A 14,289-nucleotide genomic window follows, 5' to 3' on the forward strand; every position below is an offset into this window, starting at 1 on the left:
GCTACTTGGAAAAAGCAAAAAATTGCCTTTTTATTATTATTTTTTATTGGGTGCAAAGATTAAGCAGGAACGACAGAAATGACACAGTTCTTTAGTCCTCCATTTGTTCTCCCATCTTTGGTTCCTACAAGGAAGGTTATGTCTACTTTGGTCATGTGTCCTCTGAAGATGGCTGTGACTTTGGACAGACAGTTAAGGAAATTAATGATATTAAGGTAACTTGTGGACCAAAGCTTAGCAGTGCCAACACCATATCTTTCTGGTGCACTGAAGAAGCAATTGTATAGGGCAAGTCTCAGATTTTATCCTAAGGGAAGGAAATAAAACCATTGGGAGCTACTCTTTTCTATGGCCAGTCTCCTCCCTTCCTCATTTGTACGGATTAAGTTTTTCACTGATCCTTTCCCTCAAAGGCTACTACAGGGATGAGAGTGGGCTGGTTGCCCTTATCTCTCATTTAATTACGGCTTCTTAAGACCTGGACAGGGGGAGGGGTTTATTAAGTAGAAAAGTTAAGTAAATCATAAATTAACTTTAGGCCTTTCTCAACATACTTCTGTACTCCCTGACCAACTCTCATCCCCAAGCAATCTACTTTTTCTTTATGACCCAGATTGAACTATTTTTCTTTGTGAAACCTTCACTAATACCCCAAAGCCCACTCTACTCTCCCATGGTATCTTCTTTCTAGCTCTCGTATACTTATTTTTATTATAGTCATTATTTATGGGGTTGTTTTTAAAAATAGGCCATGAACTCATTTAGTTCAAAACTATTTTTTATGCTTACAAACCCATCCCCTAACATGGTGGCTGACATTTCATTGTGTTGAGTAAATGAATTATCAGGAAACATTTAAAAACAGTTCCTAGAATATCCTGGATACTTAAGGTATATATAATGTAAGTGACATTATATCATTTATTGAATTAATGGATATTTAAAGTAGTTTCTTTTTTCCTTTCCTTACAGGAGCAGTATTCCCATTTAACTTTCAGAATGAATATACATGCAACACTCAGTGCTTACAAAGTGGAGTTAGCAGAGTAAGTCTTCGAAGTTATAATAAAACGAAGCATTAAAAATAGGAGAGTTACACTTGTTAGTATCATGCTATTGTGTGCCACATACTGTACTAAGTGCTTTATATGCTTTTGAAAAAGTTAAGATATATTTCAAGCATATATTAGAATAAATACTCATTATACCCATTTTTATTTTTCTTATTTTTTTATTTTTACTATGATTTTTATTTTTTTCATTATACCTGGTTTATAGTGTTCTGTTAATTTTCTACTGTACAGCATGGTGCCAGTTACACATACATGTATAGATTCTTTTTTCTCACATTATCATGCTCCATCATAAGTGACTAGATACAGTTCCCAGTGCTATACAGCAGTATCTCATTGCTTATCCATTCCAAAGGCAATAGTCTGTATCTATTAACCCCAAATTCCCAATCCATCCCACTCCCTCCCCCTCCCCCTTGGCAACCACAAGTCTTTTCTCCAAGTCCCTGATTTTCTTTTCTGTAGAAAGCTTCCTTTGTGCCATATATTAGATTCCAGATATAAGTGATATCATATGGTATTTGTCTTTCTCTTTCTGAATTATTTCACTCAGTACGAGTCTCTAGTTCCATCCATGTTGCTGCAAATAGCATTATTTTGTTTATTTTATGGCTGAGTAGGACTCCATTGGTATATATACCACATCTTCCTAATCCAGTCATCTGTCAATGGACATTTGGGTTGTTTCCATGTCTTGGCTATTGTGAATAGTGCTGCAGTGAACATGAGGGTGCATCTGTATTTTTAAAGAAAATTTTGTCCAGGAGTTCTTGTCGTGGTGCAGTGGTTAATGAATATGACTAGGAGCCATGAGGTTGCAGGTTCGATCCCTGGCCTTGCTCAGTGGATTAAGGATCCGGTGCTGTACTGTAACCTGTGGTGTAGGTTGCAGAGGCGGCTTGGATCCCGTGTTGCTGTGGCTCTGGCGTAGACTGGTGGCTACAGCTCCAATTTGACCCCTAGCCTGGGAACCTCCATATGCTGCGGGAACAGCCCTAGAAAAGGCAAAAAGGAAAAAAAAAAAAGGAAGTTTTGTCCAGATATATGCCGAAGAGTGGGATTGCTGGGTCATATGGTAGTTCTATGTATAGATTTTAAGGTACCTCCATATTGTCCCACATAGTGGTTGTACCAGCTTACATTCCCAGCAACAGTGCAGGAGGGTTCCCTTTTCTCCACACCCCCCTCCAGCATTCATTCTTTGTGGACTTATTAATGATGGCCATTCTGACTGGTGTGAAGTGGTATCTTGTGGAAGTTTTGATTTGCATTTCTCTAATAATCAGGGATGTTGAGCATTTTTTCATGTGCTTTTTGGCCATCTGTATAACTTCCTTAGAGAATGGTCTATTCAGGTCTTTTGCCCATTTTTCCATTGGGCGGTTGGCTTTTTTGCTGTTGGGTTGTATAAGTTGATTGTGTATCCTGGAGATTAAGACCTTGTCTGTTGCATCGTTTGAAAGTCTTTTCTCCCATTCTGTAAGTTGTCCTTTTTTTTTTTTTTTTTTCTTTTTGGTTTCCCTTGCTGTGCAAAAGCTTGTCAGTTTGATTAGGTCTCATTGGTTTCTTTTTGCTCTTATTTCTGTTGCCTTGGGAGACTGACCTGAGAAAATATTCATGAGGTTGATGTCAGAGAATGTTTTGCCTATGTTCTCTTCGAGGAGTTTGATGGTGTGTTGTCTTAGATTTAAGTCTTTTAGCCACTTTGAGTTTATTTTCGTGCATGGTGTGAGGGTGTGTTCCAGCTTCATTGATTTGCATGCAGCTGTTCAGGTTTCCCAGCAATGCTTGCTGAATAAAGTGTCTTTTTCCCATGTTATGTTCTTGCCTCCTTTGTCAAAGATTAATTGACCATAGGTGTCTGGGTTTGTTTCTGGGTTCTCTATTCTCTTCCATTGGTCTGTCTGTCTGTTTTGGTACCAGTACCACACTGTCTTGATGACTGTGGCTTTGTAGTATTGCCTGAAGTCTGGGAGAGTTATGCCTCCTGCTTGGTTTTTGTTCCTCAGGATTGCTTTGGCAATTCTGGGTCTTTCGTGGTTCCATATACATTGTTGGATTGTTTGTTCTAGTTCTGTGAACACTGACATGGGTAATTTGATAGGGATTGCATTGAGTCTGTAGATTGCTTTGGGTAGTATGGCCATTTTTACAATATTACTTTTTCCAACCCAGGAGCATGGACTGTCTTTCCATTGCTTTACATCTTCTTTAATTTCCTTGATTAATGTTTTATACTTCTCTGCATATAAGTCCTTTACCTCCTTGGTCAGGTGTAGTCCCAGGTATTTGATTTTTTTGGGGTGCATGTTTAAAAGGTATTGTATTTTTGTATTCCTTTTCTAATATTTTGTTGTTAGTATACAGAAAAGCAACTGATTTCTGAATGTTAATCTTGTATCCTGCTACTTTGCTGAATTCATTGATCAGTTTGAGTAGTTTGGGGGTTGAGTCCCTAGGGTTTTCTATATATAGTATCAGGTCCTCTGCATACAGTGACAGTTTGACCTCTTCTCTTCCTATTTGGATGCCTTTTATTTCTTTTGTGTGTCTGACTGCTGTGGCTAGGACTTCCAGTACTATGTTGAATAAGAGTGCTGAGAGTGGGCGTCCTTGTCTTGTTCCACATTCTAGTGGGAAGGCTTTCAGCTTTTCTCCACTGAGTATTATATTTGCTGTGGGTTTGTCATAAATGGCTTTGATTATGTGAAGGTATGTTCCCTCTATACCCACTTTGGCCAGAGTTTTTATCATGAACGGATGTTGGACTCTGTCAAATGCTTTTTCTGCATCTATTGAGGTGGTCATATGGTCTTCGACTTTTCTTTTGTTAATGTGGTATATGACATTGATTGATTTGCATATGTAGAACCATCCTTGTGCACCTGGGATGAATCCCAGCTGGTCGTGGTGTATGATCATTTTGATATGTTGTTGGATTCGGTTGGCTAAGATCTTGTTGAGAATTTTTGCATCTATATTCATCAAGGGTATTGGTAGATAGTTTTCTTTTTTGGTGGTATCTTTGTCTGGTTTTGGAATTCGGGTGATGGTGGAGTCATAGAATGTCTTTGGGAGTGTTCCTTCTTCTTCAACCTTTTGAAAGAGTTTAAGGAGGATGTGCACCAGATCCTCTATGTATGTTTGGTAGAATTCGCCTGTGAAGCCATCTGGTCCTGGGCTTTTATTTGTAGGGAGTGTTTTTATGACACATTCAATTTCATTTCTAGTGATTGGTCTGTTCAGTTGATCTGTTTCTTCTCGGCTCAGTTTTGGCAGGCTGTAAGTCTCTAGAAAGTTGTCCATTTCTTCTAGGTTGTCAAATTTGTTGGCATATAGTTGTTCATAGTATTCTCTTACTGCTTTTTGTATTTCTGCGTGTCAGTTGTGATTTCTCCTTTTTCGTTTCTGATTTTGTTTATTTGGGTTTTTCCTCTCCTCTTCTTGGTGAGTCTAGCCAGAGGTTTTTCAATTTTGTTTACCTTTTCAAAGAACCAGCTCTTGGATTTATGGAGTTCTTCTAATTGTTTTTTGAATCTCTATTTTATTGTTTTCCTCTTTGTTCATTATGATTTCCTTCCTTCTGCTGACTTTAGGTTTTTTTGTTGTTGTTGTTGTTCTTCTTTTTCCAATTCATTTAGGTGTTGGGTTGGTTGTCGATTTGAGCTTTTTCTTCTTTTTTGAGGAAGGCCTGTATTGCCATGAACTTCCCTCTGAGCACTGCTTTTGCATCATCCCACAGATTTTGAGAGGTTGTGTCTTCATTTGTCTCTAGGTACTTTTTAATTTCCTTCTTGATTTCCTCATTGACACAGTGGTTTTTTAGTAGCATGCTGTTTAGTCTCCATGTAGTAGGTTTTATGCTCATTTCTTTTCCTATGGTTGATACCTAGTTTCATGCCATCGTGGTCAGAGAAGATACTTGAAATAATTTCTATGCTCCTAAATTTGTTGAGGTTTAGCTTTGTGTGCCAGTATGTGATCAGTTCTTGAGAATGTTCCATGGGCACTTGAGAAGAATGTGTATTCTGATTTTTTTGGATGTAATGTCCTGAAAATGTAAAATATGTCTAACTTTTCTATTGTGTCCTTTAGGATCTCTGTTGTCTTACTGATTTTCTGTCTAGAGGATCTGTCCATGGATGGTGAGTGGGGTGTTAAAGTCTCCTGCTATGATTATATTCCCATCAATTTCTCCTTTTATGTCTGTTAATATTTGTGGTATATATCTGGGTGCTCCTCAATTTGGGGCACATATATTGACGATTGTAATCCTCTTCCTTTTCTTTTCTTTCTTTTTTTTTTTTTTTTTGCCATTTTTTGGGCTGCTCCCATGGCATATGGAGGTTCCCAGGCTAGGGGTCTAATTGGAGCTGTAGCCACCTGCCTCTGCCAGAGCCACATTAACGCGGGATCCAATCACGTCTCAGCCTACGCCACAGCTCATGGCAACGCTGGATCCTTAACCCACTGAGCAAGGCCAGGGATCAAACCCGCAACTTCATAGTTCCTAGTCGGATTTGTTAACCACTGCGCCACAATAGGATCTCCAGCAGTATCTTCTTCTTGAATGGATCTTTTAACCATTAAATAATGTCCTTCTTTGTCTTTCTTTATAGCCTTTGTTTTAAAATCTATTTTGTTTGATATGAGTACTGCAGCTCCTGCTTTCCTGTCTTGTCCATTGGCATGAAGTATCTTTTCCCATCTGCTCACTTTCAGTCTATCTGTGTCCTTTGCCCTAAGGTGAGTCTCTTGTAGACAGCAGATTGAAGGTTTTTTCTTTTTTATACAATCTGTCACTCTGTGGCAGAGTATTAAGTGCATTGACATTTAAGGTGATTATTGATAGATATGTATTTATTGCCATTTCAAACTTTGTTTTCCAGTTGAGTCTATGTTTCTCTTTTCTTTTTTTGGTTGGATGGTTTTCACTTATTTTATGCTTGAGTATTTTTCTTTTCAGTTTTTGTGAATATAACGTTCGGTTTTCATTTGTGGTTGCCCTGTTTTTTTCAGTATGTTAACCCTTTTTTGTATCTGATTGCTTTAGGCTGATAATTCCTATAGGCTCAAATATCATTAAAATAAAAAAGAGAATATATATTTTCTTACTTTCCTTCCCCACCATTGTATGATTTTGATGTTTGTTTTAACATCTTCATGTTTAGATCATATGCTGGCTTATTTATGTGATTGCTTTCCAATTCTGGTTTCCTCCACCCTATTTCTTCTTACTGTTTTTTTTTTTTTTTTTTTTTTTTTAAATTTGGAGCTTCTTCGTCTTGTTTATTTTTTTTCTTTTTCTGTTTGTTTGGGGAATCCAAACTGTAGTGTCCTAAGGCTACTTCTATTCAAGAGCAGCCCTTTGTATTTTTGCAGGGATTACTATTTATTTTTGGTCTGGGAGTTGAATAGTTGTTGTCTCTCTCTTCAGTGTGTGCAGGCTGTTATCCCCAGGATGCTCAGTGTGTTTTCAGGGAGCATGAGGCAATGGGTAGGGCCAACAGTCAGTGCCTGGTTGCTGGGCTCTCAACAGCAGCAAGGACCTTCAGGAAGCTGGCACATTCTGCTCCTAGTTGCAGGGCCTTCGGAAGTGGTAATGAGCTCTAGGCAGATCTATAAGGTGACCAGAGCATTTGGCAGTAGCAGCAGTAGGGTGCATGAGTTCCTAGGGGAGTGAGAGCTACAACAGCTAGTTTTTGATTGCAGTGCCCTCCTCTGAGGTGATTGGAACTGCAGGTGGTGCCTTTTCAGGGTCTACTGGTGGTAGCAGGCCATGACTGCCTCTGGAATCAGTGATAACTGCAGTGGTTTGCCTCTGCCACCTGTAGATCATGCATGAAGCACTCCTTCTCACTTAGCCCATGCGGGAGGTACTGTACCAACTGCTTCTATTTGTAGGGTCTTGGGAAGGGACAGTGATTGTGTGGCTGGGTGCTGCCCGGAGCGTTTGGCTGTGGCAGCTGCAGGGTGGGTGTCTTCCCAGGGGAGTGAGAGCAACAGCGTATGGTACTTGGTTGCAGTGCCCTGTTTTGTTTTGTTTTGTTTTCAACCCCTGAGGTGACTGTGGCCACAGGTGGGGCCCTTCACAGGCCCCAGTGGTGGCAGGCCACTCCTCCCTTCAGCCTCCTAGACAACCTACGTGATCTGTCCCTTGCCACCTATGGATCATGCAAGAAGCACCACATCGCATTTAGCCCCTTGATGCCCTTAGCCCACACAAGAGGTGCCTGGCCAGCAGTGACCTGCACAGGAAGTACCCAGTCTCCTGTAAACCAAGCGAGAGGCTTCTTGCTGCCTGTAGCCTGCATCGGAACCGCTCCGCCCTCTGAGAGGCCTCAGTCTCTCTTGCACGCTCATGCACAGGAAGTTACATATAGGGTCCACCCCTCCTCCTCTCGCCCTCCCCAACGAAGGCACTTTGCCTCTCCTGCGGGTCCGGACCTTCTCCTGGGTTCCCTCTGCCATGGTGTTCCACTCCCCAGCCCATACCACACCATTCCCCCACCCGTGGCACACTGCTCCCTAGCCCTTAGGCTGTTTCTACACAGCCGACCCCAGTCCTCTCCCCAGGATTGACCTCCAGACCCTAAGTCTCAGCACCCAGCCCTCGCATGAGCATCTCAGGCTCTGGTGTCCGGGCCGGTGGTTCAGATGATCTGTGTGGCTCTAACTTTGCTTTGCCCTCCTCAGTCCAGCTGCTATACTTTTCTTGGAGACTTTGAGGTCTCTCCGACTCGGCTGATCTTTCCGTCAGTTAGGTGGCTTCCCAGGATGTGGGTTCCTTTTCTCTTTCACAGCTCCCTCTCAGGGATGCTAGTCCCATCCTGATTCCTTTCCTCTCTCTCATTTTTCCTTTTGTTCTACCCAGTTAGGTCAAGAGTGTCTTGCCCTTTTTGGAGGTTTAAGTAATTCTGCCAGAATTCAGTTGATGTTCTGTGTGAGTCATTTTACATGTAGATGTGTTTTTTTGATGTGTTTGTGGGAGAAGGTGCTCACCATTTTTAAATCTAAATATTTTTCGATATTTGTTTTAGAAAATTTTAAAGAAAAATCCTTACAGATGTAGTTAAAAACACTGTCCCTGCACCATCCTACTTCTTTTCTACACCTCCCAAAGATAATAGTCCACAATTTGTTATTGTTTCCGAAAGGTATTAGTACTTTTGCTATAACAAATAGAATTGTTTTTACTGTTTTATAATTTTATATAAATAGCATATTATCTATGTATGTTTTGCCGTATGTTTTCACATAAATTTTTTTAATACAATTTTTGACTAAAACAGTCACAGATTGAAAATTCAAAACATACAAAATGGCATTTAGTGAAGTTTTTTTTCCAGTCTCTATCCCCCAGTCACCTATCCTCTGATCAGAAGTAACCATTGTGGAGTTCCCGTCGTGGTGCAGTGGTTAATGAATCTGACTAGGAACCATGAGGTTGCGGGTTCGATCCCTTCCCTTGCTCAGTGGGTTAAGGATCTGGCATTGCTGTGAGCTGTGGTGTAGGTCGCAGATGCGGCTCGGATCCCACGTTGCTGTGGCTCTGGCGTAGGCTGGCAGCTACCGCTCTGGTTAGACCCCTAGCCTGGGAACCTCCGTATGCTGCGGGAGTGGCCTAAGAAATGGCAAAAAGACAAAAAAAAAAAAAAAAAAAAAAGTAACCGTTTTACTACTTTCTTATCTAAATATGTGCTGATACAGAAAAATCTCTTTATATTAAGATACCACATTTTTTGTCTCATTTTTTGTCAATGGCCATGACGCTTGTTTCTATTTTATAATAAATGCTACAGTAAACAGCATCTATATGTTATATTTATACATGTTTGAGAAGTTCTGTGTGTTTAAAACTGGAGTAGAACTGCTATACACTAAGTGATTTGTACAAGCAGTGCAAGAAGGTCTGTTTTTTTTTTTTCTATGTTCATACCTTGTTATTGTCAGACTTTCATTCTTTTTTCATGTTTAATGGGTGAGAAATGTACCTTTTGTTTGTTTTAATTCTTTATTACTTTGGAGTGTAGCATCTTTTAATGTTCATTTTGGCCATTTGGTTTTTCTGTTTTGTGAATTAATCAGTTTATATCATTTGTCTATTTTTCTTGGTCTGTGAGAATTATTTTGTTTTTTTTTTTTTCAAAAGTTTAAAATCTTAATGTAGTCATATCAATTTTTTTTATGATGTCACTTTTTATGTCATTGTTTATGAAGTCTTCCCATTCCTAAAATCAAAAAATATTTTTCTTACATATTCTTCCACAATTTTTAAAGTTTAGCTTTTATTTTTAGGTGTATAGTCTACCTGAAATTTTTATGGTATGAGATAGAAATCTGTTTTTTAATATAGATGATCAATTGTAAAGTACAAGTCATAGAATAATCTATATTATTTCCTCACAGACTTATGCTGTCTTAGTCTTATTCATAACTCCTTGGAACCCTTGACCTTTTAAAAATTTTATATGTAAAAGTGAATATATTAACATTGCACATTTTATAGAGAAAATCAGTTAATTAAATCTACTTCTAAGTTTAAAATTTTGTCTACTGCTTCATTTATAATGCAAAAAAATACCAGAACCTATGTCAGAAATAACACATAAACTTTTTTGTAATGCTGTGCAGTTTTTTAAACCAACTTTATTAAGGTATACTTTATATACAGTAAAATGAACTCATTTGCTCAATAAGTTTTGATAAATTGTAAAGCCTGTAACCAACGCCACAATGAAGATATATAACATTTTTACCTTCCTCCAAAATGCCTTTTATTCCTTTAGACAGTAATTCACCATCCCCAGTTCCACTAATTCCAGTGCTCACTCCTTCTCTAGGATCTGCTGATCTGCTTTAACTACTAGTTTTAGCTGTTCTAAAATTTCATGTAAATGAAAACATATAATCCATTATTTTTTTCACTTTTCAAATTTTTTCCCTATAGTTGATTTACAATGTTCTGTCAATTTATGCTATACAGCAAAATGACCCAGTTAATCATATGTATACAGTCCTTTTCTCACATTATCCTCCATCATGTTCTATCACAAGTGATTAGGTATAATTCCCTGTGATATATACAGCAGTCTCATTGCTTATCCACTCCAAATGCAATGGTTTGCATCTACTAACCCCAAACTCCCAGTCCATCCTACTCCCTCACCCTCGCACCAGCAAACAAGTCTGTCCTCCATGTCCATGACCTGTTTCTGTTTTGTAGATAAGTTTTTTGTGCCATATTTTAGACTCCATACATAAGTGATATCATATGGTGTCTCTTTTTCTCTTTCTGACTTACTTCACTCAGTAAGAGAGTCTGGTTCCATCCATGTTGCTACAAATGGCATTATTTTGTCCTCTTTATGGCTGAATAGTATTCCATTGTATATATATACCACATCTTCCTAATCCATTCATTTATCAGTGAGCATTTAGGTTGTTTCTGTGCCTTGGCTATTGTGAATAGTGCTGTGGTGAAGATAAGGGGTGCATGTCTCTTTTGCAATGAAAGTTTTGTCCAGATGTGTACCCAGGAGTGGGATTGCTGGATCATGTGTTACTTCTATATTTACTTTTCTGAGGTATTTCCATACTGTTTCCATAGTGGTTGTACCAACTTACATTCCCACCAACAGTGAGGGAGGGTTCCCTTTTCTCCAAATCCTCTCCAGCATTTGTTGTTTGTTCATCTGTTAATGATGGCCACTCTAACTGGTGTGAGGTGGTACCTCATTGTAGTTTTGATTTGCATTTCTCTAGTAATTAGTGATGTTGAGCATTTTTTCACGTGCCTGCTGGCCATCTGTATATCTTTTTTGGAGAAATGTCTGTTTAGGTCTTCTGCCCATTTTTTGATTGGGTTGTTGGTTTTTTTTGTTGTTGAATTGTATATTTTGGGGATTAAACCTTTGTTGGTTGAATCATTTGCAAAGATTTTTGTCCCATTCTGTGGATTATCTTTTCATTTTTTTAATGGTTTCCTTTACTCTGCAGAAGCTTTTAAATTTAATTAGGTCTCATTGTTTTTTTTTTGTTGTTGTTTATTTTTTTATTGTCTTTATTTTAGGAGGTGGGTCAAACAAGATATTGCTGAGATTTATGTCAAAGAGCATTATGCCCAAGTTTTCCTCTAGGAGTTTTATAATATCTGGCTTTGCATTTAGGTGTTTAATCCATTTTGAGTTTATTTTTGTGTATGATGTTAGAAAATGTTCTAATTTCATTCTTTTTATGTGTAGCTTTCCAGTTTTCCCAGCACCATTTATTGAAGAGAATGTCTTTACTCCACTGCATGTTCTTGCCTCTTTTGTCATAGATTAGTTGACCTTAGGTTTTTGGGTTTATTTCTGGGCTTTCTCTCCTGTTCCATTGATCTATATATCTGTTTTTGTGTCAGTATCATATTGTTTTGATGATTATAGCTTTGTAGTAGGGTCTGAAGTTGAAAGCCTGATTTTTCAAAAGTGCTTTGGCTATTAGACGTCTTTTGTGTTCCATACAAATTTTAAAATATTTTGTTGTAGTTCTGTAAAGATTATCATTGGTAATTTGATAGGGATTGCATTGAATCTGTAGATTACCTTAGGCAGGATTGTCATTTGATAACCAAAATCATGCTATATCATTCCATCTATCTGTGTCTTTGATTTCTTTCGTCAGTGTCTTATAGTTTTCAATGTACAAGTCTTTTGTCACTTTAGGTAGATTCATTCCTAGGTATTTTATTCTTTTTGATGTGATGGTAAGTATGATGGTTTCCTGAATTTCTATTTCTGATATTTCATTATGAGTATATAGAAATGCAGTTGATTTCTGTGTGTTAATTTTGTATCCTGTAACTTTACCAAATTCATTGATGAATCCCAATAGTTTTCTGGTAGTGACCTTAGGATTTTCTTAGGATTTTGTCGTCTGCAAACAATGGTAGTTATACTTCTTAAATTCCCATTTGGATTCCTTTTATTTCTTTTTTTCTTTGATTGCCGTGGCTAGGATTTCCAAAACTATGTTAAATAACATTGGTGAAAGTGGACATCCTTGTCTTGTTCCTGATCCTAGAGGAAATGCTTTCAGCTTTTTTTCTGTTGAGAATGATACTAGCTGTTATATGTCATAAATGGCTCGTGTTACCCATTTTCTGGAGAGTTTTTATCAGGAATGAGTGTTGAATTTGTCAAAAGCTTTTCAGGATCTATTGAGATGATAATACAGTTTTTATTTTTCAATTTGTTGATGTAGTGTATCACATCGATTTGTGGATATTGAAGAATCCTTGCATCCCTGGGATAAATCCTACTTGACCATGGTGTACGATCTTTTTAATATATATTTATATGCATTAGGCTGATATTTTGTTGAGGATTTTTTGCATCTATGTTCATCACTGATATTGGTCTATGATTTTCTTTTTTTGTGATATCTTTGTCTTGTTTTGGTATCAGGGTGATGGTGGCTTCAGAGAATGATCTTGTCAGTGTTCCTTCCTCTGCAATATTTTGGGGAAAATTTCAGAAGAAGAGGTGTTAACTCTTCTCTGAATGTTTGGTAGAACTCCACTGAGAAGCCATCAGGTCTTCCACTTGTGTTTTTTGCAAGTTTTTAAATCACATTTTCAGTTTTAGCACTTGTGATTGGTCGGTTCATAGTTTGTATTTCTTCCTGGTTCAGTCTTGGTAGATTGTACCTTTGTAAGAATCTGTCCATTTCTTCTAGGTTGTCCATTTTATTGGCATATAGTTGCTCATAGTGGTCTCTCATGATTCTTTGTATTTCTGCAGTGTTGGTTGTAACTTCACCTTTTTTATTTTTAATTTTATTGATTTGAACCTTCTCTTTTTTTTCTTGATGAGTCTGGCTAAAGGTTTATCAATTTTCTTGATCATTTCAAAGAACCAACTTTTGGTTTCATTGATCTTCTCAATTGTTTTCTTTGTCTCTATGTTATTAATTTCTGCTCTAATCTTTATGATTTCTTTTCTTCTACTAATTTTGGGCTTTGTCTATTCTTCTCTGGATGTGTAAGGTGTAAGGTTAGGTTGTTTACTTGAGTTTTTTCTTGTTTCCTGAGATAAGATTGTATTGATATAAACTTCCCTCTAAGAACTGCTTTTGCTATGTCCCATAGGTTTTGGATTACTGTATCTTCATTGTCTTTTGTCTCTCTATATCTTTTAATTTCCTCTTTGATTTCTTCAATGATCCGTTCATTGTTTAGTGGCATATTGTTTTGCTTCCAAGAGTTTATGTTTTTTTGTTGTTTTTTTCTTATGGTTGATTTATAGTCTCATAGCATTTTGATCAGAGAAAACGCTTGAAATAATTTCAGTTTTTAAAAATTTACCAAGGCTTGATCTGTGGCCCTAGATGTGATCTACCTTGGAGGATGTTCCATGCGTACTTGAAAAAAAAGTATAATCTGCTTCTTTGGGTGAAAAGGTCTATAGATATCAGTTAAGTCTATTTGGTCTAGTAATTCATTTAAGGCCTGTGTTTCCTTGTTGAATTTCTGTCTGGATGATCTGTCCATTGCTGTAAGTGTGGTGTTAAAGTCCCCCACTATTATTATTATCAATTTCTCCCTTTATGGCTGTTAGTAGTTGCCTTATATATTGTTGTGCTCCTATGTTGGGTGCATATATATTTAAAATTGCTATTTCTTCTTCTTGTATTGATCCTTTGGTCATTATGTAATGTCCTTCTTTGTCTCTTGTGACCTTCTTTATCTTAAAATCTGTTTTGTCTGATCTGAGTATTGCTACTCCTGCTTTTCTATATTTCCATTTCCATGTAATATTTTCTTTCATCACCTCACTGTCACTCTATATGTGTTGTTAGATATGAAGTGGGTCTCTTGTAGGCAGCATATATATAGACTTTTTTTTTTAATCCATTCAGCCAATCTGTATCTTTTAGTTGGAATATATAATCCGTTTATATTCAGTGTAATTGAGGGTAATCATGTACTTACTGACACTTACTTAATTTTTTTGGATTGCTATTTTGGGTCTTTTTTCTTCCCTTCCTCTCTTTATTGTCTTCTTTGTGATCTGCTGACCATCTTTAGTGTTACATTTGGCTTGCTTTTTCTTTTTGGTGTATTATTTGATTTGTGGCTCCCATTGCATTTTGTTATAGTAATCCGTATGTGGGCAGAATTGTTTCTACTTGCTGATCTCCTTTCAAATGCATTTTCAGTGTTCTACATTTGACT

The 14,289-nt window shown here is 37.6% G+C and overlaps 1 protein-coding gene across 4 annotated transcripts in view; it reads left to right on the forward strand.

Annotated features, from left to right (window-relative positions):
- Nucleotides 1-14,289, forward strand: part of C4H8orf88 (chromosome 4 C8orf88 homolog) — a 61,137-nt gene that overhangs the window by 7,509 nt on the left and 39,339 nt on the right. For 2 of the 4 annotated variants that reach the window (XR_014843011.1, XM_085021099.1), the window contains exons 3-4: nt 973-1,046; nt 5,169-5,218. Coding sequence is in view for 3 of the 4 variants with exons in the window: in XM_085021099.1 (XP_084877225.1) it covers nt 973-1,046; nt 5,169-5,218 (124 nt within the window). In the remaining variant the exon portion in view is untranslated. The remainder of the gene's footprint in view (nt 1-972; nt 1,047-5,168; nt 5,219-14,289) is intronic. The other 2 variants (XM_021089133.2, XM_085021100.1) reach the window with 1 other exon arrangement.

Source organism: Sus scrofa, chromosome 4 (genome assembly GCF_054392235.1).
Source record: "Sus scrofa isolate SSC_HxYL_T2T_F1_AM1 chromosome 4, Sscrofa_HxYL_maternal_Yorkshire_Landrace_v2.0, whole genome shotgun sequence".
Lineage (NCBI taxonomy): Eukaryota > Metazoa > Chordata > Mammalia > Artiodactyla > Suidae > Sus > Sus scrofa.